This window comes from Octodon degus, unplaced genomic scaffold, assembly GCF_000260255.1.
Source record: "Octodon degus isolate 3935 unplaced genomic scaffold, OctDeg1.0 scaffold00005, whole genome shotgun sequence".
NCBI classification, from domain to species: Eukaryota; Metazoa; Chordata; class Mammalia; order Rodentia; family Octodontidae; genus Octodon; species Octodon degus.
In genome coordinates, this window is record NW_004524581.1 from 20,086,402 (window position 1) to 20,114,399 (window position 27,998).

The window sequence follows — 27,998 nt, forward strand, 5'->3', positions numbered from 1 at the left end:
TGGTACCTTATCCAGGAGAATTTTAGGGGGATTCTTCAGCCTGGAGGAGGTGGAGCAAGTTGAGAAAAGGTCACCCCTGCCCCCACCACTCTCCTCCCCTCCTGGCTCCCCTCCTGCAGGAAGGCTGCATTCCTGGGCTCTTAACAGGTGTGACGGTGTCCAGGGCAGGACCGCAGAGCTTTGCCCAGCAGCTGTGCCAGGCAGGGTGCCCCTCCACGCTCCCCACAAGCGGTTCCTCTCTCAAGATTTCAGACACACGTCCGTTACTGCTGGGAGGACCCTCCAGCCCTGCTCATGGCGCCTTCCTCTCCCCAGCCCTCAGGGGAAGGAGAGCTGTAGGAAAAGGCTTCCTTCCAAGAGGCAAACGCCTGGCCTGCTCTGGGTGCCAAGGCAGCAAGCTGTGCCCAGGCACGGTGACTCAGTGTGTGGTGCGGCTGCCCCGACACCACAGACCCCTGCGTGCAAACAGAGCAAGCTGTGTTCCAGCCACCAGCGCACCTTGGAAGGGCACTACGCAGAGGGCCACAGCGTGTGGAGAGGAGTGTGGAGGTAAGCCCCAGCCGAGGTGTGACTCCTTGGAGTGCAGGGTGCTGTGGCCAACTGCTGCTGGCTGGTCCCTCAGACCCTGAACTCTGATTCAATATCTTACTTCCTAAGGAAGGTTGCGCACAGGGATGAAGCTGGGATAGTGAGGAGCAGAAGAGAGTGCGTGACCTGGAGGCTCTGCCAGGGCTCAGAACCCAGCTTTCCGACCCCCAAAGCCCATGCCCTTCTCAGGGAGGACCCAGGTTGTGGGTCTCCTGTGGCCAGGGCAGGGGAGGGTGATGAGGACACTTTATAGGCCTCCACCAAAGCCACCAGCTCTGTGATAACCACAAATTAGTGCTTATTTTCTCTTCAGGGTGAGCTGGGTTTGGCTCTGCAAGCACTGGTGTGAGCCCCCAGGTTTCCAGTTTAACCCCTCCCCAGCCTGCAGAAAACCCACACGCCGACCCTCAGGGCCGCATCCCAGCTCCTCACCACGTTGGCTGAGGCACAGGCTCCCAGTGTCATGGGTTTTCTTTCCCCTTTTTCTTTCTTCTTAAAACAATCTGCTTATGTAAACCTGATATGTGCTGTAACCTCTCACTCAGAGACTGGGTAAAAGGATCACTGGAGGAGCGTAGAGAAGGGGAGAGGCACACATGTCCCTGCCGTGTCCTATCCCTGTAGTGTCCTACGCCCTGCATGTCCTGGTCCCTGTGGCTTCCTGGTCACCTGGTATCCTAGTCCCCTGATGTTCTAGTCCCCACAGTGCCCTGGTCCCCACAGTGTCTGGTCTACATGGCATTCTGGTCCACATGGTGTTCTGGTCCCCATGGTGTCTTGGTCCCCTGATGTCCTGGTCCCCATAGTGTCCAGGTCCTCTGGTGTCCTGGTCCCCACAATGTCCTGGTCCCCATGGTGTCCAGGTTCCCATGGCATCCTGGTTGCCACAATGTCCTGGTCCCTGTGGTATCCTGGCTCCCATGGTGTCCAGGTCCCCATGGTGTCCTGGTCCCCATGGTGTCCTGGTCCCCTGGTCCCCTGGTGTCTTGGTCTCTGGATGTGCTCATCCCCATGGTGTCCCGGTCCCCATGGTATCCCGGTCCCCATGATGTCCTGGTCCTTTGATATCCTGGTGAGTCCACCAAGCTACAGGCTGGCCATGACAGACAGAAAGCATGCAGACAGATAAAGCACAGCCCACAAATTCTTTCTTCCCGTTCAAAGAAAAACCATCTCAGCCATCACCAAAAGGAAGGGCATGTGGTCCAGACTTCAGCCTGGGCTGTGAAAGGGCTCTGAGGAATCTACTCTTCAGAAAAAGATGAGTGCTTCCAAGAAGCTTAGAACATTGATTTAAGTGATCAAGGCAGAAGCGGCAAAAACAGAAACAAATGACTGGTCAGCATCTTAAAAAAATAATTAAAGCACTAAGATAGCATTTCTGTTCTCAGTCTGTCAAAATGAGAAGCAGGTAGAGTGGGGAAGTGGTAGAACCAGGGGTGACTGGCCACCTCTGTCAGAACTCAAAAGGCAGGAGATGCGGGTGTGGCATCCATGAGTCCCCCACAGTGAGGTCACACTTTCACCTGCACCCACCCCAGAGCCCTGAAGGTGTCTTCAGTGGGGCAATGTGATGCTCAGTGCAGGCGGCGGCCAGGCAGCTGGTTTTGTTTCTGTGGGGGGATTTGATTGAACAGCTTGCTTTTACCTGTTAGGAAATTGTGTGAAGAATACGAAACATATGTAAAGACTACTTTAAAAAATTAGCAGTTTTGGATACATTTGCAATGTTGAAAATTTGTCAGCACAGCGTTGATGGAAGCTGTGTCCGCTCACCCCAGGAGAGATGCCATCACATCGCTACTGACTGTGGTGAAGCCCAGAACCTGTCCTGTGGGTCCCTCCGCAGGCCTGACTGTGTCTGGACGCTTAGGTCACTGATGGGTTTGAAACATGCATTCTTCCTTTTCCTGAGAAGGGGAAAGTAGGCATAGGGGAGGGTGGAAAAGAAGATCAAAAAATGATCCAGGTATTATATACATATAATTTCTCTGAATAAATATTATGCATAACAAACATACCAAGAAAAATTGAATCATCTTGCTCTTTCTTTATACATCTCTGGTCAGGTCTCCACTGACTGTAGCTGTCACCTGCCCTTACCCTGTTCCATCCTTGGAACGAGCACACAGTGTGGGTGGGGATGGCAGAGTCTGCCTGAAGCTCGGAGTCCACCAGGAAGCCAGGTGAGGGCTGGAGGGACCGGGTCACTCAGTACTCAGTGCTGCTGACCCAAGAGGAGTATTGGCCTTGAGGATCCTATTTTCATAACCGTTTCCTGCAGCCGTGTAGATGAAATGTTGAAAGACTTCAGGGAAATAGTCTCTCCCACTCTGTCAGTGCTGACCAGGGTGGTTTAAGCGATGATGGGAGTGTTTTGTCATCCTACACACAGTGTGGCCATCCCCACAGCCCCTGTGGCTCCTGAGTAGTGGAAACACGGTTAGTGCATTGGGGAAACTGACTCTGAAATTTAATTTTAACTACACTTAGGTGAGGAATCCGTTGGTCTTACTGTAAACAGTTCTACCTGGGAAGACATGATGGCAGGAATGAGAAAGATAGATGAGAAGACAAAAGCTGGGCTAGGTGGTCGCTGGTCCACCTGATGGGCGAGAGTAACTCAATGCACAACAAAAGGAACCTTTATTTATACTTTTTAAAATTAGTTTTATTGAGAAACAGCAGTGAGACAGTTTCAAAACTGATTAATAGGACAATTTCTATAATTAATACATTGCATACTGTTATCTTTGTAGTGGTTATTCACAGTACAAGATGCAGACATGACATCCAGTCCAAATAATATTAGTACGAATCTTTCTTCTCATTGAATTAAGGGAAAGTAGCTATATGTCTACCCTAACTATTGTGTGTATACAGATACAAAATGGTCCTTCCTTGATATCCCTTTTGCTTAGTTTTGTCAGAGATGGGTATTCCATTGCCATTTAAACATTGTAGGTGTGTGAATTCAGCAAAATAATCCAATATAGTCCAGCAGTCCATAATAGTAGTGTGTTGTTTGTATGATTGGCAGTGTCAGAAGTTGTTGACTTGAGCATTTCACAGCTCAGCATATTAATATGGCTTTACTTTTTATACCTCATTTTTATACTTTTCTGCTGGATGGTTAAGAAAAAGATAAAGCAAGACCTATATAAGAAGAAATGTAACTTTTGTATCTGACAAAGTCAGCTAAATCCCCTCAGGATTTATCCCGTAGCCCTGTACCGCAGTTTGTAGATCCTTTGTCAGTGTCAGCCTTGTGGATGAGTCATAGCCATTGCTTGACCAACTTGCTCTCTGTGAAAGCCTGAGAGAATATTTTCTCTCCAAGTGACTCTCCTTAGGCACACTCTACACCATCAATCACATTGCTCTGTGGCCCCATAATCTCCTTGATCAGAAAATTTGGGACACAGGTTTTATTTGTACTTTTGCAAAGTTTGTAACACATGACACAAGGTTGCCTAGCGACTAATAGCTGGCCTGAACCAGACAGGATGCATTTCTCAAGACAGAGGCAGCTTGTTTGCTTTAGGTAGAGGCCAGTCCTGCCTATACACATTTGATCAATTTCTTAGCTTCTTGTGGCTCCCAACACTTAGAGAACTATCGGTGTCGAGTGGCAGTTTGTTGGACAGGATCATTCTGACTGACCATCATTCCTCTTGGACCAAGTCACCTGGGGAGAAAGACAGATGTTACAGCTGCATCTGGCTTCTGAGTTTGATGCACAGGGTATGGAGTAACTGTGAGCTTAAAGATGATTTGCTGCTAATTGTATCAGCTCTAAAGATGGAAATTTGCTGTTTCAGTTTCCTATTGTTTTATGTTTAAACACCTAAAATTGATCTTCTAAGGGCTCCTGGTTATTTTAATGTTTATATTTCCCAAGATGAAAGGAAAGTTCAGTGAAACATAAAAGGCTGATGTTACCCACATCCAGTTGCCACGCTAAGCAAATTGTGATTGTGTTGTCATTATATTTTTACCTTCTTTTTCATTTTTGGTTTTTCTGATACAGGGGCTTGCTGTCAAGCTGCCTTTGGACTTGCTACGTAGCCCAGGTTGGCTTCAAACTCACAGAGATCCTGTCTCAGGCTCTTGAGTGCTGGGATCACAGGGGGGCATCTCCACACCTGGAAGTGATCTTCAAAGAGGCTCTGTGTTGTCAAATTTGATGGCCCAGCAGAGAGAGCTACAGCAATTTGGTGAAGATGGGAATGTATCAGTCCAAAGAGGCAGCAGAAGACGTGGTGTCACAGCTTCCAGGCAGAGAGATCACCATGCCTGTGATCGCCCCCTTACTGCTCCAGAGCCTCCACCTCCCGTGGGGTCCCTGCCCAGCCCTGCACCCAGCTGCCCATCGTCTCTGCTGAGAATGAGGGTCATGATGCTGTGTCTCATCTGCTTCTCTGTCACTGTTGCTGAGGGTCACATGAGCTTCCTGAGGGTGAGTTGGCCAAGGTCTCTCTTCTGCTGGCCTGTTTAGAACCCATCCCTCTCAAGGCCATGGGAACTGTGGAGCTTAGGAGCTCCGGATGAGCTCGCCTGAGGGCTTTTCTCATGGTCATCAGCCTCCCTGGGCACCTAAATAAACCCGCCCTTCTCTTTGTGTTCAGAAGGCTGAGTGGAGGCATCAGAGCCCTGGCCTAATGCAGTCTGTTCTCTGTGCAGGTGCAGCAAGCTTGGGGGCTGGCACAAGTAGCCCTGAGGTCCTCCTGCTCTCTGTTGGCTTTCACCCAGAGCCACGCTCTTGATTTTTCTAGACAATGGTGTCCCTGTCTCAGCCCTCAACTCCCCATCTGCTTTATTTTACAATGGGCGCCCAGTAGGTCCTCAACTTTGTGTGACCAGAACCAGCCAGGTGTTTTCACACCCAGGCCTCCTCCCCATGTCCTATCTTAGTGAGTGACACTTGCATCCCTCCAGCTGCTTAGGAGGAAAGAAAGAAAAAGAAAAGAAGGGTTGTGTTGATTCTTCTCATGCTGTGTCTGAACCATTTCTTTGGTTGCTTTACCTCTAAAGGCATCCAGATGCCAAGCCTTCCCAGCAGCCCTAACCCTAGCCCTGACCCCAGACCCACGTCTGCACTGTGGACCTCTGCAATCCCTGACAGGCTGTCCTTGCTTTTGTTTTATTTATTTTCAGTGTGGTTTCAGGATTGAGGTCACTAAAAAGCACATCAGGGAGCGTTTTTCTCTGTTTCACTCAGATGCAAAGAGAAGCCACATCACTCCTCCCTTGAGGCTGTCACCCCTGCTCTCCCCTACCCCTGCCTCTCCGCTGCCCTGGAATCCTTGCTGTGCTGACAACCACCCGTCAGAGCCCTGCCCTTGGGCCATGGTGGTCCCCTCCAGGGCAGGCTGCTTCCTCACCTCCTCAGGGCCTCTGCTTCATTGCACTTCAGAGCAGACTTTGCAGACCCCTCAAGCAGCCTGGGCTTGGATTTCAGACCTGTACCTTCCGTTCACCTGGGAAACCTAAACGTCTATGAAATGGTGCTTTCTCAAGCCTCATAGCAGCATCTTTTCTCACAGAGACACGATGACTTCATAACCAAAGGAGACCTCAGGGTGGATAAGCCAAGGCCGCCAGGTGAGACCCCACTTCTTGGACCTTGGTGCCTGGACCGTGTGGCTCTAGCTCCACGGTGCCTCTTTGTGTTCATTTTGAAACACCCCGAGTGGTAACATGAGAACAGCAGTGATTCCTGAGAGTGAGGTGCTCCTGAGAGGTAGACCATGCAATCCCGCCTCGCAGCAAACCCGCTGTGTGGAGCCCATAGACTTCCTTTCTTTCCTCCCCAGCATTCATTCTAAGAGGTCACCAATGGGTCTGGGAACACCCTGTGTTGTGCGTGTTTCAGGAGCTGAATGTATTTCCTCCAAAAATCTGTGGTGCACACTGATGGCTGGTAGGTCGCAGCGTCAGTCCACGATGTCTTTCTTCCATGCAGTGTTTGCCCTCCACAGTGTGCTACTGTCACCCTTCCCCATGGCAAGCTACTGTGCTCTGAGAAAATGAAGTCAACATTGCAGCTTGGAAGGTCATGCGTACCTTTACCCTGACAGCAAGAGTGACGATAAAAGTATATAAAGTGGGGCTTGGGAAATAGCTGGGTGGTCCAAGCACCCTGGGTGTGCTGTGCCAGCCCCAAAACCAGACGTGGTGGCACACACCTATAATCTCAGGTCTGGGGAGACTGAGACAGGAGGATCACTATGAGTCCAAGCTGCATAGTGAGACCCTGTACCAAATAAGATTTTTTAAAAAATTAAAGTGTATTGTAAAAACAGAGTTAGTGAAACAGAGGCATTCAGCTAGGAGCTGTAGACAGGACTCAAACCCAGTCAGTCTGGCTCCAGAGCCAGTGCTTGCAAAGGCTCACGGGTAGGAATTTGCTTGTTTCTGAAGGCAGAGTGAGAACGCCAGAACCTAGAAGTATAGGTTCTCGGAATCCTTCCTCTCAGGGAGTTTGACGAGAGAAAAGAAAGTTATTTTTCAGCACCCATCAGCTGGAGCTTAGTGTCACAGAGACTCAAGGCATAGTGTAGCTCTGTTTTTGTGTTTCATGGAAATTCTTAAATCTTAGCTAATTACTGGAAGGTTCTTTTACAGGAGGAGAAAGGCTTCTTGCATGGTGTGAATTGGGGTTTGCATTAGAGCTGCTCCTGGAGGGGAGAGCGGAAGGGTTTCCTGGGTCACCTCCCTCCATCGGGACTGGAAGAGAACACCAAGCCCTGGCCAGGGAGGTGGGAGCTTGGGCATGTGCTTGGGCAGGTGGCCCTGCCTACTGTGACCCTGCACAGGTGGCTGTTGGCGTCACAGAGCATAGAAGAGTCCACAAGTCTGTAACAAGCAGCATAGAGAGTCGTGACCCCCAGCACAACCACGGCTACTCAGAAACCCTCTCAGCATCTTTCCCATGACAGAGGGGGCAGCTGACTACCCTTCTCCCTCCAGGCCCAGCCCGGGAATTCGAGGTGCTACTGCAGGTGCCCTACAGAAATTCCCGAGAGAAGGAGCTCCTGCGGAGGACCCTGCTGCAGCTCCCAAGGGGGCCCCCATCAGGCTGCTTCCCGGGGCCCTCGAGGATCCTGGGGGTGAAGGCCACCACGTGTGAGTCAGCGCCTGGCCAGTGTGCTGGCGAGGAGTGTGCTCATTAGGGTGCTTAGGGCGTGGGGACAAGGGTGCTGGGGAAGGTGCTTGTTAAGGTGCTTAGGGAGTACGAAGCATCACCCCCATCGTATGCTGGGGCCTCCAAGGGTAAAGGCCGGGTACAGCTCTATGGTGATCTCCTGGGCAGGGTACAAGAGGCCCTGCATCCCATCCCAGTGCTGCAAAAGAAGAAAAGGTTTCATTTCCTCTTCATGCTGCTTGTCCATTGCCGAAAGCAGAGAGGCTGAGTCTGTGATTGTCACCGTGTCCTAGACTGATGACCAGACCCTGTGCCAAATGCCACATGCTGGGTCACAGGAAGTAGATCCCTGTCAGGGTTCACACGGGCTGCTGCGCTCTGATGGCCCTAGTTCTGCTTGCAGTGCAGCAGCTGGAAATGGCTCCAGGTCTGGGGAGCTGCTACACAGTCTTGTTGTGGGCCAGGGGAGCAGCAGGAAGTGACAGGCCAAGGGCACCGGCCACCACGGGGGTGGAATTTAGAGCAGTGCAAAGACCTGTCCACACAGCGATGCTGGGGCCACGGAGGGGGAGCTGGGAGTTTGACAGAAAGACAAATGTATGGCCCTGGCAGACTGGCCCAATTCCCCAATTCCAGGGCATCTGAGGCGTGATGACACTGGGGAACTGCACGGTGCTCATGGCCACAGGCATTTTCATAGACATCTGTTGTCCTGTTGCATTGTCCCTTAAAAAGCAATGATTTCAGTGGGAATTTTAGGCCCAATACCAAAGAAGAACCAGACAGCACACAGTGGTGGAACTTCCTATCATGCCAGAAGCCCTGAAAGGCTTCTCTGTCTTCGCCATTTTGCTTTTAGGGCCAACCTTGGAGGGTGGATGGAGGGGACTCCAACAAGGTGGTGGCCAATGTCTTTTGCCTCTAGTGTTGAGAAGATCCTCGGCTCCTCTCTCTGGTTGCAAGGTCATCCTGGGGACATATGTCCCTCCTGGGTGCTAGGCCCGGTGTTTAGTTTTGTGTCCTGTTGCATCCTGCTGGCTCCTGGTGAGAAATACGTGGTTCAGGTTTGAGTCAGTGCCGAGGACTGAGTCACGCGGGTTGGCTTGGGACCGGGCTCCTGAGAGCAGGTCCTGTCTCTGTACAGATTGTCACAGCCACAACGGGGGCCTGCACTGTGCCTGTGAGGACACCTACAGCTGGTTCCCCTTCACCTGTCTCGATCCCCAGCACTGCCACCTGAATGTGACCGGGTCCCCCACAAGCTGCGACTGTCATCTCACCAACTTCAGCCAAAGTGTCAACTTCTGCGAGAGAGCAAGTAAGCAGGGAGGACCTCTGGCTGGGGCGTCCTCACCCCCTCCAGGCTACAACAAGGTTCCTCTGGCCTGCAGGCCCCCAAGAGAAGCTAGGGTCTGCAAGGGCGGTGACCACACACCCTTTAGGCCCAGTACACTCTTCACATGTGCAGAAGACCCAGAAAGGCGAGGAAGGCTGCAGGCGCCATTGCAAATTCTTGGGCCACCCAGCCTAGTTCTCCAATTATATGACATTAAGTTGAGGGTTAGAGGGACTGGCTCAGAGCCCAAGCCGGCGACTGCTTGGCCTGGCAGCACCTTTCTTCCTGCTCTCTCCTCGCTTGTGGCTGGGGTCAGTGCTGGAGTGTGAGCACGGGAGGGTCATGTTCTGGCTACACTGAGAGCCTCTCTGAAGTGACCACACATGGCACTAGTACATCCTGAGAAGTAAAGACAATGCAGGTGGATGTTAACATGCCAGTTTACAAACCAGGGGGTGCAAGGGAGCTACTGCTGCCTTAAGTGTGTGCTCGGAACCTGAGGTCGGCCAATGACGTGGACGCCGGACCTTGAGGAACCTTGCAAAGCTCCTGTGAGGGGAGCCCTGGGGTTCTGAAGCCATGGGTATTAGTGGAGCTGAGGAAGGTGTGACTGGAGCTTGGCATGGCCTACCCTACTGGTGTCCGTGACTCCGATTCTGCCACCACAGCAGTCCAGGGTATGGCAGCGTATATTCACCAAGCACCGTCTCTACAGCCAGTGCTGGGCTAAATTCTAGGAGGATGTGAGGGACCATTTCTATTGTTCTCATCTGTAAGCTCCCAGGCACGCTAAGGAGGGCAGGCTGTAAGACAAGAAGGAAAACAGTGTAATTGCTTCAACAAATATAAAGGAAAGGCTTTCTTCAGAGAGATGGTTCTTGCCTGGTTCATCCTGAAGTGCTATAAAGATGGACCAGACAGAGGTGATGCTCACCAGGTGCTGCCCACAGGACTATGGGGAGAAGTCTTGACTACACTGACACAGACAGAGGTTTAGGCAGCAGAGACTGTAGGGAGGTAGAGGCTGAAGTATGGTAGACATGCAGAAGCAGAAAGGCTGCATCTGAGGACCAGGGAGGGGCTTACAGAAGGGGTGACAGTTGACCAGGTCCTGGAAGAAAGATGCCTGGGATCCTTCCTTGTGCAGAGCGGTGCTAGCAGGGAGCAGGTCAACAAATCATGCTTTCTAAAGCAGAGTTTTAGTAGAGAATGCTTACACTCCATGCCGGATGAGCTACATGTTTGTAGTTACTGCCTTGTGTCTACATAGAGTGGCCATGTGGTTCTGTACTTGAAAACTTGTCTCAGATACCATCTCTATCCGTTCCTGTTGTAAGTCTGTAGTTGAAAACTCTGGCTGGACTGTCCTTCCTGTGTTACTCTAGATGAATATTTATTATGAAAAAAATTAAAATACCACTGTTGAATAGATGGGCACTGACTTACCCTTTGTTAATTTTGTACTGCTAATAAAATCACATTAGGAAGGTATTACATCTAAACACTTCTTTCTGTCTCTCATAGAGGTTTGGGGCACTTTCAAGATTAAGGAACCATTTACAAAAGACCTTTTGAATCCGTCTTCTGCTAAATACTCTAAATATGCATCTACAATTGAAAAACAAGTAAGAAATTTATATCTTACATAGGGAATCATTGGCTATACAGTTCTGATGTTTTCTTTCTTTTTTTTTTTTGGTGGTACCAGGGATCGAACTCAGGACCTTGCACTTGCCAGGCAAGCACTTATTCCACTGAGCTATCTCCCCAGCCCCTGATGTTTTCAATTCAGCATTATAGTTGATGTAGACTCTTAGCTATTTTTATTCTCCGGAAATTCTAGAGAAGTTACTTTCTCTGCCACAACTAACATTCCTTGGGCTATTTTCTAGGAAGGACTGTCAGCTGATTTCTCAGTTCATATATTGACTATGATACTCAGGATTCTGGCTTGTTTTCTGATTTTTATTTGTCAAAAGAAAGCTTTTGGAGCCTCTATTCCATTGCCAGCCTTTTGGATGGGTTCCATGAAGAAGATTAGTTAGAGGCTGAAGACAGAAACCCAGCGAAACCCTGGCCTTCATTATAAAGTCTTGGGAGTGTTAGATCAATCAGTGCCTCTGCCAGGGCGTGGCCCGGGTATGGTTAGGACCTGTCAAAATTAATGGATTGGCTTGGACATGAAGGTAGTAGATTGGGGTTAATTTATTATATGACTTAGTGCAAATATAACCTCTATACAAAACTGCTATCATTCAACCTTTATTAGCAGGCTCAAAACTAAACTTTCTGTAGGTGTGTACGCACATGCGTGTGTGCATTCTCAATTGTCATTGTAGCTGCACTTGTATGTCATGCGACTACTTCCAGCAGTATCTCTTTTCTTTGCCCGTTTGCTGTTGTGGGTTTGCTTAGTGTCTGCATCCGTTCTTTTCTCAAACGTCTTTCTGAAGTGTGAGAACAAAGATGATCACATGGTCTTTTGTTTTCTTTCTAAGCTCAAAGAAGTATTCAAAAGAATTCAAGGTTTTGAGTCAGTTCACGTCACCCAATTTCGGTAAGTGACACAATGGCCTTCAAAGGGCACCTCCAGGATTGTGCCCTTCAAATGAATGCTGAGTGCTTTTGTAGGTGGCCATGGCAGAAAACAGGGTAGTGTAGTCTTTGTAGTGGGATTATTTAATCCCTTAGAGAGGAAAGCCTGGACTCTCATCGAGATGAGTTTAGGAGCCTGGATAACGAAGAATATTCTCAAACCTGTGGACAGAGAGTAGCAAAGCCAGAACTTTACACATGGAAGAACGTTCTTTTCTGTCACAGCGACAGGGACTTGATCCTGTAGAACTGGAAGCTAGAAGGGGCCCCTTGGGCGAATTATCTTTTCACGAACATAGCATGCATGAACCAAGGTTCAAAATAGTAGTCATTATCTACAGCCAATAAAGAGAGCTCTAGTAAATTGTCCTTCAGTTTATGTTTTAATTCCAGAAGTTACTTGGTCAGTTAACCATGCGTACGCTGATTGCAGTATTCATAGTTGGCTTGATGGAGGAAGTAGCTTAGAGGTCAGAGAACCTGACTCATTATTATTAGGATGATCATTACTATTATTTTTCAGTCAAAACCAGTTATGGAAAAGTTTCAATAGCATTTGCTGTAAATGTTTTGTCCTGGGCTCACCCTTTACATCATCCCGCGCATTTATTCTAGAAAGTTCCACATGAGTATTTTTCTTCAAAATTCAATACTAGGAAAATGCTGTTCTCATAGAGGCAGTCTATGTCATTGATTCCCTGAGTGGCTTTGTTATAAGACCTACTAGACAAAAGTGACAATCACATTACAATTTTGTAATTAATATTCATATTTTTTTTGAGGGCATGGGTTTTCTGTTTCCAACTTACATGCAATCATGTATGTCTTGTAAAGCCGTCTCCAATAGTATGTGCACATAATCATGGTCAAAGTAGGCAGAAGGCTGGAAAGACAATTTTATTAGGTTTTCCTCTTTACATATATGATTTAAAATAAGTATTAATTTCTCATGGTCCCAATTTACTTCTCAGTCTAATAGGACTGCTAATCCCCGTGAGACCTCACTGATCCTCATTAAATCAAGTAGGATAATAAACAGGTAAGGACTTTGTGAACAAATGGAAGGGCCTCAGGGGTACACAGTAACCTTCCCAGCACAAAAGGTATCTGGATTCACGCAGGTGTTGTCAGCAGTAGTTCAAGTGGGGACCAAGAAATTGAGCCTTGGCACCTGGGCTCTAACCTGTGAATTGGTAGATGGAAATTTCCAGAACCTTCTCTTTGGGTCTCATTTCCTTTGCTTGTGAGGTGAGGGTAACATAGTGATGACGTCATGGGGCTCATCTGATGGGCAACGTGGAATCTTTCTTGCTCTGTGTGCCCCACTGCCATCTTTACCTGAATATGGCCATTCTCTGAACCCCAGACGGGGCTGCTTGGATGCCAGTGTGACCCCCTCACTGGGCTTCCAGCATGGCTATCCGGGTCCTCCCACTCCTAGTCCATCTAACCTCTGTCTTCCTCCCCTCCTATTGCTATTCCCATGTACCACCTCCAACCTCCCAGTCATCTTTTGCTTTATTTTTTATATTTACATGCAGCACAGTGCTCAAACCTTAGGGTGCGGTCTGCTTTGCCCAGAGCCTGGACCAGCCCTCCCTGACCCAACAGCACCTTCCCATCACTCCAGGACACTGGCTCCTTCCTAGCCAACCTCCATGCTCAGCTGCTGGGCTCCCCCTGCTGGCCTGGCTGCACCAAACTGTAGGTTAGAATTCCTGCCAATGCAGCAGCCCAGTGTGTGTGCTTTGTACCCAGGCTCCTCTCAGTTTAGCTCAATGTCTTTGAGCTGGATCCTTGGTTTTCACAGGAGTGTGGCCCCTTCCTTTTTTACTACCCAGTAATATTCCATGGTGTGTCAATGTCATTCTTTTTTTTTTTTTGCTCCGAATGCCTTCAGGGCAGGTTTGGCTGGCTTGAGTTGTGGGGATCGAACCATGGCAACCTGAGCCTGACTGCTTTGTGGAAGCACCCACTTAAAGAACTGAGCTAAGGGGCAGGCCCCCTCAATGTCATTCTTGACTTTTTTTTTCTCTCACACCCAATCTACTTCACGAGCAATTCTGATGTCTCTTTCCTCACAAGCATCTCAAGTCTGGTCGCTTCTCACACACATGCTGCTGCCCAACTCGTTCCAGCCACTCCGCTCCTTCCTGACTCATCTTCCTAATTCCGTGTCTGCCTGCATTCAATTTCTTTCCAGACTGATGACCCTAGAGAATAAACAGGAGCCTGCTGCTGCCTTTCCATGAAGAATAAGCCTGTCAACAATGAAGGAAGCTCAGTCTAAGGCCATCTGTGATCTGACTCCTAGCTGCTTCTCCAGGGTTGCCTCCTGCCTCTTTCTTTCCTACTCATTGAGGGGTAGGCAAGCCAGTCTTTAAGCTAGTCAGGCTCGTCTCCCCCGCTGCCACCCCAGGACCTTTGCATGTGCTGGAATGTTAAACCAATATTCTTTTCACCACTGGGCCAGTTCTTCACACCATTCAGGTCTTGGCTTCAAAGAACTGTCACCCAGAGAAGCTTCCCTGACCACACTTTTGCCTCTACCTGTTGACCCAACCACCGTACCCATCTATCTCAATGCTTAGTACAATTTGTAAACATGTCCTGGGTGGCAGCTCTTTTTTCTGTGTCCTCCACTGAAGAGTAAGACCCATGAAGATGGGTCCTGAATCTGGTTTGTTCCTTGGGACAGGATGCCACGCACACGCAGACTGGACTCTGGGTGCTTGCATGGGTGGGAAGGTGGATGCCTCTTCCTTCTGTGTCCTCCTTGCAGAGCTGGAAGTATCATCGCGGGCTTTGAAGTCATCGGCTCCAGCAACACTTCCGAGCTGCTGGCCGGCCTCCAGCGGGAGGCTGCTGCGGCCCAGGCTGCACTCAGCAACGTGCTTCTCCTGCAAGCCGGCTCCTTCACAGTGTCCAGGAAAGGTAATGCTGGGCCCCGTCTTCAGCTTGGGCTGGGAGTCCTTTAGGTCATTGCTTGCAGCTGCTCACAAGTCTTCAGGGTGAGAAGGGAGGGGATTCCAGCAGAGGAGCCTTCTCAAACCGACCTCCGGCGCACACAGGCGCTGATTCCCCCAGCGCGACAAAGGTTAATGTCAGCTGATGTTTTCAAGTCTTCTCTGACCTGAGGAGTCAGCAGATCCTGTCTCTAAGTGTGAACTCAGGAATTGTTCACCGCATGTGACTTCTAAGGCATCCGGCCCCTCCGACAGCATTACAGAGGAGCTGGGATCCCCTGGGTCCTTTCCCTGTTTCCATTCTTTTCCAGTCTCGTGTTACAGCGTGGCCTTTGGGCTTGGGTTTGAGGACAGCGAGTATACCCAGCCCTGCAGCAGCGGCTACACTGGCAACATCACAGCGCAGTGCCAGTCCTCGGGGTGGCAGGTGGTGCGGGAGTCCTGTGTGCTCTCCCGGCTACAGGAACTGCTGCAGGTGATGCATTTCTGCTGTGTGGTGCTGCACAGCCCTGTGTGGGTCTCCAGTGGGCTGGGGAGGGCGGGCACGAGTGGCAGGGCAGCTGGGAAGACGGACAGCATCCAGGGTGAGGTCTCTGTCTGGAAGGGGTGCTGCTGAGGACCGAGGCAGTGCTGAGGCCTGCGACACTCAGGGTGACAGCAGCTGAGCTCCCTTCTGAGCCCAGAGGCCTGGGTGTTAAAAATTTTGGTGAGTGCATGAGTTGAGGGCAAGGAAAAATCTGCAAGTATCAGGATCTGGGACAGCACTGGCCAGCAGGATACTACGTAAAGCAGCAAACCTGAAGTGGGCCTCCAGGGTCACCATGTACCAGCCTCCCTCTGTAGATGAGGAAGTGAGTGGGCCAGGAGCCAGGGGCCCTCTGCCAGCAAAGGTATCAGTCTGGAAGCATGGCCACGCAGGTCCCCACGCTGCGTTGTGGTCCCCACTCTTGCTTTCTTACCAAAGTCTGAGGGTTAGACAAGAGAGATGAGGAGAAGGAAATGAATGTCAGGACTTGAGTCACAGAAAAGAAGAACCCCAGCACCAGAGCACAGACAAAGCTGGAGCCAGCCGGCGCCTGGAGCAGAACCTCACCTCCGGAGACCTTGCTATTGCAGTAGAGATCCGGGGAGCCAGTGATTACTCCACAGCTGTGGAGCTTTTGGTTCTTCCTTTCTGCGCCTCAGTCTCCTCCTCTGTAGACTGGGGAGGCGAATAGCACCAGGTGGCCGCTGTGGTCTGTTCTTGCTTGCTCCTTCTTCAGCCCACTTCTGAACACAGGCAGGGTTGGAGCCTGTTCACCCCAGGGTGTGAGGGTGGCAGAGAACAGCAACAGCCGCCCAGCAGGACTCCAGGAGCCAGTGGGGTGGGGATCTGGGCTGAGCACCCTCAGGGCTGGGGTGCAGGAGGAGGAGGACACAGGAGGAGTGGACACAAGTCAGCAGACAACCTCCACGTGTATGCCATGGGGCACTAACCCAGGACCAGTGCTAGGGCAGTTCCCTGGGCACTCTCTGGAAGGTCCCCATGCCTCCACAGGTGCTTCCTCATTTCTGTAGCATTAGGATGATTCTTTACCTGAAAGTGTTTTCCAACCAATCTTTTCCAGTTTCAGTTTCCTTAGCTATGAATGACAGTAATCATAGCACTGCCCTCCCTCAAGTATTCTAAAAGCATTGAAACAAGGATTCGGGGAAGAGCATTCAGCATGCTGCTGGATAGGCAAACGCGGGATCGTGGCCACAGCTGTCCTCAGGAATACTTATCTGTCCTCAGTCTACTGTGCTGTGCAAATGTTGGCTGGGACGTCTGATCCCAGGCTGACGAAACACAGCTTTGTGTTTTCTGGAACGTAAACCTCTCTGTTTGCAGAACTTCAGTGTGATCGTGGGCAGTGCCACTGAGGCAGACGTGTCATCCGTGGTGGGAAACCTCTCGGTCATCATGCAGCAGAGCCCGTCCACCACAGTGGGAAGCCTGGCGTCCGTGGTGTCGCTGCTGAGCACGGTTTCATCCCTCTCCCAGGAGAAGGGGTTCACGGTGTCAGGCTCAACTCTGGAAGTATGTTTGTGGGGCTTGTGCCACTCACTGTGAATGGTGCCCCGATAGTGGGATTCTTGGGAAACACAGAGAAGCCTTGTGCCAGTCCTCCATCGGTGCTGTTGCTATCTCTGCGTGGTGTGAGGGACCATGGGCCAGTAGTGTGGGCAGCTGAGAGGAGGGTTGAACTCTTGCACCCCAACATTTTGACCCCTGCTTGCTCTCTGCAATTGTTCCCTTCAGTAGCCATGAGCTCTACCTTAGCAACCTGGGCCCCGCAGATCTTCTTTTCATTTTTGAGACAGAGTCTCACTATGTAGTTCAGGCTGACCTTGAACTCACGTAGTAGTCCAGGCTGGCTTTGAACTCACAATGATCCTTTTACCTCAGTTTTCTAAGTACTGGGCCAAAACCTCTCTTCTCTCAAGTGGGAGTTTAAGGTTTAGTTTAGATATTTAAAAATTAACTTAAATACTACACTAATAATATATAGTCACTATTAGTAATGCAAGTAAAAAGAAAAAAAGAAAGAAAGAAAAATGTGAGATCTGTCTTCTTACCAGCCTAGGACAGCTGCCACCCCCACCAGGTGTCTCTTTGGGATGGGTGTGCCAGCTCCCTCTAGCACCTTCCTGATAGTTTGGAGGGATGCATCTCATACTTGAAAGTCTAAATATTTCACAGTGTTGGCTTATGCAATACAAATTCCGCAATGCTACATTTGTAATTTACTACCTGGGGTGAACCTTTTACTGAAAACACCCTGACTTCCACCCTTGTGTTTCAGGATGTTATCAGCATAGCTGACCGCATCCTTGATTCGTCTTCAGTTACAAACTGGACAATCTTATTGCAAGAGGAAAAGCAGGCCAGCTCCCAGTTCCTAGAGACGCTGGAAAACATCACCATGCTGGTACCTTCCTCTGCTCTGCCTCTGAATTTTTCTGGGAAATTTATTAACTGGCAAGGGATTCCATGGACCCGAAATCAAAGCAAACACAATTACAGCTACCAGGTTGAGATATTTCAAGAAGAGAGCCGCCAGCCCATTTTAGGCCACGTTTTAATTAAGCCAGACCAATTCTGGTTCTCTGCTCCAGAAACTATTACCAGTATGGCCTCCATGACCTTCGGGCAAATCCTGCCCCAGATCCAAGGTGACCATGCTCGGGTCAATGGGCCCTTGCTATCCACTGTCATCCAAAACTCTTCCATCAACGAGATCTTCCTGCGCTTCTCCAAGATCGACACAAACCTGAGCCAGCCCTACTGCGTGTTTTGGGATTTCAGTGACCTGCGCTGGAGCAGCGCTGGCTGTCACCTGGTGAACGAGACTCCGCACACAGTGCTGTGTCGCTGCACTCATCTGAGCTCCTTCTCCATGCTGATGTCGCCCTCTGTGCCTGCTGCAGTCATCCCTGTGGCGAGGTGGATCACCTACGTGGGCCTGGCTGTCTCCATGGCCAGTCTCGTCTTTTGCCTGCTGGTCGAGGCTCTGTTTTGGAAGCAGCTCAGCAGCACCCAGACCTCACACACGCGCCACGTTTGCATAGTGAACATAGCCCTGTCCCTCTTGACGGCTGACATCTGGTTCATTGTTGCTGCCACCGTGGACCCCGCCGCCACCGGCCCCTCTGGAGTCTGCATAGCTGCCATCTTCTTCACTCACTTTTTCTACCTGTCCTTGTTCTTCTGGATGCTGGTGCTCGGCATCCTGCTGTCCTACCGAATCGTCTTCGTGTTCCACCACCTGGCCACTCCTGCGATGATGGCCATCGGGTTTTGCCTGGGCTATGGGTGCCCTCTTGTCATAGCCATCGTCACCATTGCGGTCACAGAACCTAGCAACAGCTACAGCCGGAAGGACGTGTGTTGGCTCAACTGGTCAGATGGGAGCAAACCTCTCTTGGCCTTCGCTGTCCCTGCGCTGACCATCGTGGCTGTGAACCTGGGGGTGGTACTGTTAGTGCTCTCGAAGCTCTGGAGGCCGGCGGTCGGTGAGAGAGCGGCCCGGGATGACAGGGCCACCGTCATCCGTATGGCAAAGGGCCTCCTCGTCCTGGCCCCTCTGCTGGGGCTCACCTGGGGCTTTGGCATCGGAACCATGGCGAACAGTCAGAACCCGGCCTGGCATGTCCTCTTCGCTTTGTCCAACGCGTTCCAGGTGAGACCTGAGAACACCGAGGTCGCAAGGAAATTCTTCCAGTAGCATGAGTATCGACGGGCAACCTGCCACAGGTGGCCTGTCTTTGTGAATCAGGTTTTATTGGCACACATGGGTGCCCACTACGTCCACGTGGTCTATGGCTGTCCTCCCTGCCATGGTGGCAGAGACCTGCAGAGGTCAGCAAAGCCTGGCACGCAGTGCCCTAATTCATGCTGTCACGCATGTTCTGAGAGGGTGGTGCTGTGCGGGAGAAGCCTTCCTCTCCTCTATGAAGCAGACATCTCCTTGGGCCACCTGGCCCAGTGACTTGGGGAGACAATGCCGATGTCTGGGCTCTTAGGTTGTGTATGTGTCCTCTCAGGCGCTTTGCAGACGGTCAACTTTGTGACCAGCAAACACCGTAATCTCACTACCCCTCAACTTCTATCTTCAGTGAACTGGTAAAATTGATGTTACTATGACATGGTATAGAGGATGAAGATGCAGCTAGGTAGTTTAGCAGGTAGCACAACGCCTGGCACTCCCTCCCACCAGTCTCCTAAAAGTGGCTGCTTCTCTACCTTCCAGCACCACAGGGCATGTGGAGGTGGTGTATCACGGGGGTCATGGCTCAGGGACTGTGACCTGGGCACAGGTCAGGGAGCACCCGTGGGGCGAGGGGTGAAGCCTTAGAACAGGCACCACGTGAGGCTCTGTGGAGGGAGATGGAGCTCAAGGCTGAAAGTGGCCCTCGCCAGGGTTCCGAAATAGGGCAGTTCCTGTCGCACAACAGGGTGGGCCCAGCGCCCGCTCCACTAGAGGTGCACATGTACTAAATGCCTGCTGCATGAACCTTGTCAAGGTTAGGGCCTGGGTGACCCGGTGGGGAGCTCAGTGTGCGTTAGAAGTGTCACCCTCTTAAGGACTCCTTCCTTAGGCATTTTGTGAATGAAAACCTTTGAGTCCCGAGTCTTGGAGGCCACGCTGCGTTCCTGTCTGCACGGGACCAAGCGGGAGGCAGGGTCAGAGCCTGGTGGCACAGCAGGAAAAGGCCCAAAATAATACTTTCTTTTCTGGAAAAAGAAAAAATACTATAAATGCAATTAACTCTTTGTTTCTTCTTGTTATAGGGGTTTTTCATCTTCTGCTTCGGCATACTCCTGGATAACAAGGTGTGTCACAAGCGCCTCTCTCCATAAGCCCCATCTTTCTTTTTCCATCCTGAGACCTTTATCATCTAGTCAGGGTTGGACAACAGGCACTTTTGCAGTAAAATTTTATCCTTTTTCCAAAGTCATGGTCAGAAGACCGAGGAACCCAGTGTCTTTGCTGACAAAGCCAGAAAGGTTCAACCTTGACACTCAATGTGAACATTATAGAAAAACAGGGAAACTGTTTTACAGTTAAATTTCCCAATTTAAATTATGGTCTGAGGACTGGAGAGATTAGCGCGGCAGTCTAAGTGTTTGCCTTACAAGCGCAAGGACTCGAGTTCAGTCCCTGGTACTGTATGCTGTGCCCACCCTGGAACCCTGGATGCACCGTGCTGGCCACTGCAGCCAGGCATGGTGGCACATGCCTGTAATCCTAGTGCTGGGGAGGCTGAGACAGGAGGATCACTGTGCCTCCTAGCTGCATAGTGAGACCCTGTATCAACAACAAAATTTAAAATAAATAAATAGATCATGGCTTGATGGGGACTCAAGAAGAAAATAACTTTCCTAAGGGGTGAATTCCCTTTTGATTTCACAGTCTTTTTTTTTTTTTTTTTTAAATTTGTGTCTATGTGTGGTGCTAGAGATGGAATTGGGGCCTTTAGTCTGAGCTGCAATTCCAATTCCTTTTTAATTTTTTATTTTGAAATAGTATCTCCCTCATTTGCTAAGTTGCCCGGGTGGGGCCTAAACTTGCGATCCTCTGGCCTCAGCTTCCCAGAATGCTGGCACTGAGGGCATGCACTACCGTGCCTGGCTTACCTACGTATTTAGAACATGCTGTGAGTATATCTATTCTTTACTTCTAGACTTTTATATACTAGATGTTAAATTGTAGTTCACATTAAATAAAGTGGGAAGTCCTACTGAAGGACTCTCAGTGTAAGGGGAATATAATAGGGAAAAATTTAAAAAGAGAGTTGTTTGATTATTTTCTGCCAAGCTTTGAGCAACTCCACCGAGAGGCAGAAGGAGAAAGGCCATGTGTGTGGAGTCGCTGTTGCAATGCGGAGATAAGAATGTTTTATAGTTAGCACAATTGCTGCGTATCCTCTTTCTTTCTTTCTTTTTTTCTCACTTAGGTATTTGGTGCAGGGTTTCACTACGCAGCTCAGACTCATAGTCATCCTTCTGTTTTCAGTCTCCCCAGTGCTGGGACTATAGGTGCGTGCCACCACACTCAGACTTGGTTCCCAGCTCATCTCACCCTGGGGAAGGAGGGGACGGCACAGCCTAGCAGAACCAGGAATCCAACACTGGTCCTTGTGCTTGCCAAAGCAGGCACTTAGTCCACTGAGCTATCTCACCCACCCTTGCATATCCTATTTCTACAGAAGCAATTTGCTGTTCTGATTGCAGTAAATAATTGCCTGGTTTATGTCACTTACATGCTTCAGGAATCCTTCATTTCAGATGAAATCTAATCTAGTAATCACTGCCAGTTCCTAATATCTATATAGATTGAGTTATTACTGTTCAATTTCAGTTTTGTTTATAGCTAAAAGGGGTAAGAAAACAATCTTTTATCAATTATCTATGCCTATGGTCTATCGAGTGCTTCTAGGAAATGGTACTATTAAATACCAGTTTCAGCCTGCTGTCTTTCCCTGCTTTTCTCAGCATGTTTGCCAATGCATGTGGATCTTTTAGCATTTCCGTATTGTCCTTACAGCTGCGGCAACTTCTGATCAAAAAGTTGTCTCCGTTGAGCTCTTGGAAGCAAACATCGAAGGTAATTATTGCCTTCTCCAGTGCGTGAAGAGCCAACTCCACACTTTTCTGCGTGAGGTCTTGCATCTGGCCTGTTTCTGTGCACGGTCCTCAAGTTTCTGTCACTGTCCTATTCCTGCTGTGGGGAAGCACACGGTCAGTGCCCTGAGTGGGTGAATGTGGAAGGGTGGAGCTGACTGCAGGCCGGGTGTGGAGGTGTGGGGGTGCTGGGGTGAGGTGAGGCCTTTCCACTGTCACTTGCTTTAGATCCTTCCACTTTAGTAACTCTACAATCTACAATCTGACAAGTTTGCATGGAAGTAGACTTCTGTTTCATTCTTGGCCACAAAAGTGGAATTCAAGGCAAAAGTGCTTGCACGTATGTTTTCTGTTTTCAAGGTTGAGCTCCAGACTTTGGTCTCCAGTGAGATAGAAGTTCTAAAGCAGAGATTTCTGTATTTGATAACTCGCCAACTAACTTAACTGCATCCAAACCGGAGTGCTTAGAGATCTTTACAACATGATCCAGTCATCCTCTGCATTATGAAATCTTCCTGGTCGGCACCGTAGCTGACAGCCTTGCTGCAAGGGAGGGATGGTGGCCCGGTGCCAGTAGACGTGCCCTGGGTTCTGACTTCATGCCCAGTTGGCTGAGTGGGCTTCGGAAAGTTCCTTCATCTCTTTGAGTTCCAATTTTCTTCGTCATAAAAATTAAGTGTTGAACTAGAAGCTTCTTTGAGCTTCTAACCTTCTGAGATTTTATGTCTTCAAGAACTAAAATCCTTTGAACCAGGAAATACAAAGCTAATGTCATTATCTACTCTTATGAAAAGGAGGAAGTGACAGGAAAGAAAAGCCTTCAGTAAATAAAAATAAGACCGGATACTCTCCACCCTGTAGAGCAGGAAGTCAAAAGCTTTTCTCATTTGAAAAATCAAAAAGAGAAAAACACCCTAAAACAAAATAACAGCTGAAGCAAAAATCCTGGGCAGTGCCTCTCCTTGTCTCTAAGGTGGTGTAGACTTTTTCCCCCAAGGCGCAGTGGTCAGAGAGGGCTTTACTAGTTGCATTTGTGTGCTTCCTTCCAGTTTGGTTTTCAAGTTGAGTGACAGAAATGCTATTTAGTCATCTGGCTAAGTGACTCATTTGCTTTAAAACAAATATCCATTTTGGATAGGAAAAGAAGAGCTTGTAACTATCTGAGGAAGCTTGAATGAAAAAGCAAGACCCCAATTTATGGATGATGAGCAAAGCTGGGCACCGACCTTGCTGTCAAGAGATCACTTGTCAGCGAAGGGAGGAAGGAAGGGGGACCAGATGCAGGGCCAGGGGTGACGTGAGACTTAAAGGGCCCAGATCTGAGCAAGGCCGTCTCTTGGCAGGGGTGAGTCAGCCGAGGCCTGGGTTAGAGACGTGGGAAAACAAGGACGAAATAGACAGGGGAGGACTCCAGCGAGCAGACTCAGTGGCTGTCCTGAAGATGAGGATTAGCTTCCCTCCCTCACCACGGAAAGCGACAGGCTGATACGGACAGAGCAGCTTGCGCGGATGGGGGGGCATGGGTTCAGAGCTCACGGAGGAATAGCAAAGGGGCGATGAGGTAGGGATCTTGAAAGATTCACGAACAGATGACGTCGGGCCAAAGGGAAGCCAGCTGTGTTCTCAGCACAGACTATCCTTTAAGCCACAAAGCCGTGTGGACCCACAAAACGGAGTTTGCCAAAGTTCTGTATATTCGCATGGCTCCTGTGCCCATGCCTGACCAAAGACTGAATTTACACAGCTGCCTCTTGCTTTTGACAAGGAACTTAGGTCCTGTGGCTCAACATTTTAGAATCAGATGACCGTACATGCCAGGGAAGGCTGCTTCTCCTCAGAGCAGGCACAGCTCCTGGGCATTCTGCACCCTCAGATTAACTTCTCCACAGCTGCAGGACGCAGTCTGAAAAGCAAGGCTCCCGTGAGAGTCCCTTAAGATTATATAACTACATGAGCCTTGAATTTGAGGAAATCTATTTGCTTGGAAAGTTTCAGACCTTTTACTATTTACCTTTTCCATTTTTTTTTTTTTTGGTATCAAAATGAGGTAGGCACATATATATATCTCAGTGAAAATTGGTACATTCTCACTGGTCTATCTATAACTTGTGATAAGAGATTTTTTCTTCCATCCTGATTTAGCTTCTTCATGACCTGGACCACAGCAGGAAATGGACATTTTTCCTTCCAGCATTCCCAGTGCCTGAAAGTGTCTAGCACACCTGAAGTCACACGATATGAGGCTAAATTGATGACTAACTTAAGGACAAGTGGAATCATGAATGGAATAGGAGCATCTAAATACTTCTTAAAATCTTTCCCCATAAGTCCATACATGTTATAAACATGTTATATCAGTTTGATAATTCAGTTTTCTTCAGTTATACTAATGACTAAGGGATGGTCCATAGAGAGACTTGAGTGTTAACAGACAGAAAGGGACAATCTACCAGAGACCACTTTTATTGGGAATAATTATCTCCATGGGTTTTTCTAGGAACAGATATATGAACCAAAGAAATGTCAGCACAGGCATAAAAGGGGATAATATCTCCCTTAACAGCATTTTCTAGTTTCTTGTTAGAGATTATAAAAATACATGGGAGCACAAATTCTTAGGCATTTCAAATTGATTAATGCAGAGCAGAAAAAAAGGAGCGACTACCCTAGGTTCTTGAAAAGACCCCCCCCCTTTATTTGGTGCTGGGAATTGAACTCAGGACCTTGATCTTGCCAGGCAGGTGCTGTACCACTGAGCCACATCCCTGGCCCTACCCTAGATTTTTGAAAAGAGAGTTACACAGTGCATAGATGGAATAAAATTTCATTAATGGCATCAAGAAGTCAAGAAACCCAGACAGCCATCAAAAGAATAGTATTCATGTCAAATGACGGGATTTTTCTTTTGTGCAGCAAAATTCATCCAGTGCAACCGCCAGACCTCAACGCTTAAAGTGCTTCTACCCACAGAAAAACAAAGGTGAGTTATAATAAAAACAAGTACAAAATTAATTCCTACAAAATTCCAGGTGAGAAGTGTGACCATGTCAGCCTTCTGTGGGTCCAGAGTTCCCCTGGCCTGTGCTCAAGGCAGACTGTCAGAACCTTGTGCTCTTGGGATTAGTGTCACTGTAGTTTCATCTCAGCTGTGTTAGGGGATGTGGCTGACTTTGGTGGCATGGATCGCCGAGGTATAGGTGGAGGAGCGTGGTTAGGTCAATACCAGTCAAGCCCTTACCGATGAGGTATTGACATGAACCACACGCTGTGCCCTGCAGGAGGCAGGAGCCATAGCTACTAAAGAGACAGACCTCTGTCCCTCCCACCTCTGGTCCCACGTTCCCACGTTCCTATATTGGAGGTTACTGAAGCTCACGGTGTTCAGCTCCTGGGGAGCCAATATTTAGGCACAGCCAACAGTCACGGTCCCCCTGGAGGGAAGGGTAGAATGTGGGAAGGGACAGAGATGCACTGCGTTATCAGCTAAACTGAAGTCATACGTAAGAGCTCTAGTCCCACGGAATTATGGTAACATCATCATGAAGATTGGAAAATGGGCAATCCCATCCAAACTGCTTAAATTCCACACCAAGTTCATGTCTTTGGGGAACGTGCTCAGCCAGAACCCTGGGATCCTGTGTTCACGGCCACCTACCAACCTGAGAGCATTTTGTAAATCTCTTTACCCTTCTAGACATTTGGGTTTTGTTAGTAAAGTGAAACACTAAGATTTCACCAAGGTTCCTTCCAGCGATAACAAGCTGTGATCCTAAATCTATTCTGTCTCTCTTCCCGGCAACATCTGAAAACCGTAGCACTTCGTCTCAGTTGAGTGATGCCTGGTACATACCAGTTGCTATGGTAACAGTAAATGCTGGCCCTCTGCACCCACCACATGGTACTTCTTGGCCTCCCATCTCCTAAATTTATCCCTGATGGTAAGATTTTTCATGGTGGTCTCACGTTTGATTCCAACACAGTGGTAAGAACTGTTATCCTCTTTCTCCCTCCCAGGCAAGTACACGCTTTCTCACTCTGGAGGATCCTCTAGAGATGTCACGCTACCTCAGTTCCTATCAAATGAGTAAGGCCAGCATAAAATCACCGATTTTAGGATTGTAAACAACATTCACACTGATCGGAGCAACCTGACATTTAATGCCTCGCGTCAGATGAGGTATTCTGACCCAGGACCAGAGCATGCTCATAGCAGCTTCATCTCTTCCTCTTTTATCCTGAACTCAGTGGAAAGCAGATTTATTTCCATGTGCTTGAGTCAAAGAAGCTGCTCCCTCGATGCAGAAGAATTAATTCTGTTGGAAATTCAGCTGTCTGTTCTTCTCATGACAAGATGTGCTTCCCTTTCACAAAATGACCTTGTTCACATGACCTGTCTAATCACGGATTGGAATAAGCCAACTTCACAGTTAACCTTTGATGCCTTTCTTTTCAAAATGTTCTCCTTGCATACTTCCTAGAAAAAATGTACTTCCCTTCCAAATTTTCCAGTTGGATTTTATGATTTTTTTTTCTTCATGAGTTCAATCCTTTAGCTTTAAAGTTAATCTGAAATAAAATCAAAACTTGCATTTCGATAGCTTTGTAGCCATTTATGAGGATGGACGATAATGTGACTCGATGTGGAGCGGAGCATTTCACAGTGTGCTGTGCATTGTCACATGGTCTCCAACCCAGAAAACCAAGTGTCCAGGTGGACTTGGGGCAAGGAGAAGAAAAGTGAAGTCGCACACCAAAGATGGCCCAGGCAGCAGGAGACTTGGGATTGCTTCAGGACTTGGACACTAGCTTGCTGGAATGAGGGGCACCAGGTGAGAGGCCACAAAGAAGCAGCACACCCCTCCCATCTTTCTGTCACTCAAGCTCACCTCAGTGTCAGCTGCAGTCACTACAGTGCCTGGAAGATCCAAGCTGCAGAGTCACCTTCCTGTTTTGAAAGCTACTGAGTGTTAAGCACGTCCTTTAGCTCCTGACGTGAAAGCCTTCATAATAGGCAAATAAAGGTTCTATGGGGAACGCCTACGAATGGGACTGGGGTCAACAGGCATACGCAGAGGAAATTTGAGCTCAAAGTGCCACAAGGCATGAACTAGCAACACAGATGAAGTGTCAAGTGAGATGCTCAAGCAAAAAGGCCGAGGGCCACTTAGATGGCTTCACACCCCCTAAACATATCCAAGAACCAGAAGAGAATTTGGTGAGAAAGATAGGCTTGGAGAAAGCTGCTTTGCAAGCCCCTCCAACCCCTCTTCTATGATGACAGGAGGAGGGATGCCTGCCCCACCGGCGGCGTGGGGAAAGGACTTCGTGATTGCTTTCTACAGGATACAGCACATGGGGGTGCGCGAGGCTGCTGGTGTCTGATTTGTGCCTGGACTGAGGCCAGGGCTCTGTGTTAGGATGTGAATCCTAGGCCACACCTTCAGCCCCAGAACAGCTTCAAATGTTGTTTACAACCTAAGAAGTATTTGTGAGATTAGATGTGTGGTTCATTGGCTGCTCACCAGTGTTTGTCAGGGTTAAGGGCTTACCGTGAACCATAGTGAGATGTGCGAAAGAGAGGCTACACGGGGCTGCTGGGCCTGTGTGACAGGTGCTCCAGAGAAGGGAAGGAACCCAGCATCAGAGTTCGGACTTGATGCCAGGCTTGGAGTAAGGATGGAGTCATAAGTGCCCAGCTTGGGTACGGAAGCTTCTGCACAGCTGAAGGACCTGCAGGTGGGAGACCAGGACTGGGGCAGTGCTGAGAGCCAGAGTGGCTACCATGCAGCGTCATGTCCCCTGACACCGGGTGAGGGGAGCCCTCTCTCTTCCTGGGTGGTGGAGGGGAGGTGGAGACCGTCAGTGCCCAGGCTGGGGAGGCAAAGTGGAAAAACTAAGGGAGAGAGCGAGCGAGGGTCAGTGAGGCTGCGTGATCAGCCGAAGGCCTGGCGCGGCTGGAGGAGAAGAAACATTTCATATTGAAGTGCTTGTCACTTTTTATCACATTATTATCAAGTATTTAAATTTATCAAGGCGTCCCTTTGTCCGGGCCCCTAGGAGTCCTGGAGGATATCTGGGGAAGAGGAAATCGCCCACTGAATAATTGGGCGATAAAAATTGGGCAAAAAAATAAAAGTGGGCAAAAAAAAAAAAGTGTTTGATCCCACGCCGTGTACCATGTTTATCTAAATCATTACTTATACCTGTTCACCTGAAAGT

The 27,998-nt window shown here is 49.1% G+C and overlaps 1 protein-coding gene across 2 annotated transcripts; it reads left to right on the plus strand.

The window, feature by feature from the left end:
* Positions 1–189: 189 nt before the first annotated feature.
* Adgrf1 (adhesion G protein-coupled receptor F1) lies at positions 190–27,911 on the plus strand. 2 transcript variants are annotated; one of them, XM_004624396.2, is made up of 15 exons: positions 190–549; positions 4,619–5,047; positions 6,135–6,192; positions 7,561–7,716; positions 8,880–9,053; positions 10,596–10,696; positions 11,570–11,628; positions 14,449–14,600; positions 14,944–15,107; positions 16,503–16,691; positions 17,458–18,834; positions 19,947–19,988; positions 21,703–21,762; positions 24,693–24,759; positions 25,794–27,911. In XM_004624396.2, the coding sequence occupies exons 2-15, from the start codon at positions 4,775–4,777 to the stop codon at positions 25,865–25,867; spliced, it is 2,946 nt and encodes a 981-aa protein (XP_004624453.2). In that variant the 5' UTR covers positions 190–549; positions 4,619–4,774; the 3' UTR covers positions 25,868–27,911. The 2 variants fall into 2 exon arrangements, with proteins under 2 accessions (XP_004624453.2, XP_023574987.1); XM_023719219.1 differs by lacking the exon at positions 21,703–21,762.
* The last annotated feature ends 87 nt before the right edge of the window (positions 27,912–27,998 follow it).

Excerpts from the sequence above, each read along its gene's own strand:
- Adgrf1 (XM_004624396.2), top strand. The coding sequence starts at position 4,775 with ATGGCCCAGCAGAGAGAGCTACAGCAATTTGGTGAAGATGGGAATGTA. Across the intron at positions 7,717-8,879 it reads GGGGGTGAAGGCCACCACGT|ATTGTCACAGCCACAACGGG; the intron begins GTGAGTCAGCGC and ends GTCTCTGTACAG. Across the intron at positions 10,697-11,569 it reads CATCTACAATTGAAAAACAA|CTCAAAGAAGTATTCAAAAG; the intron begins GTAAGAAATTTA and ends TTTCTTTCTAAG.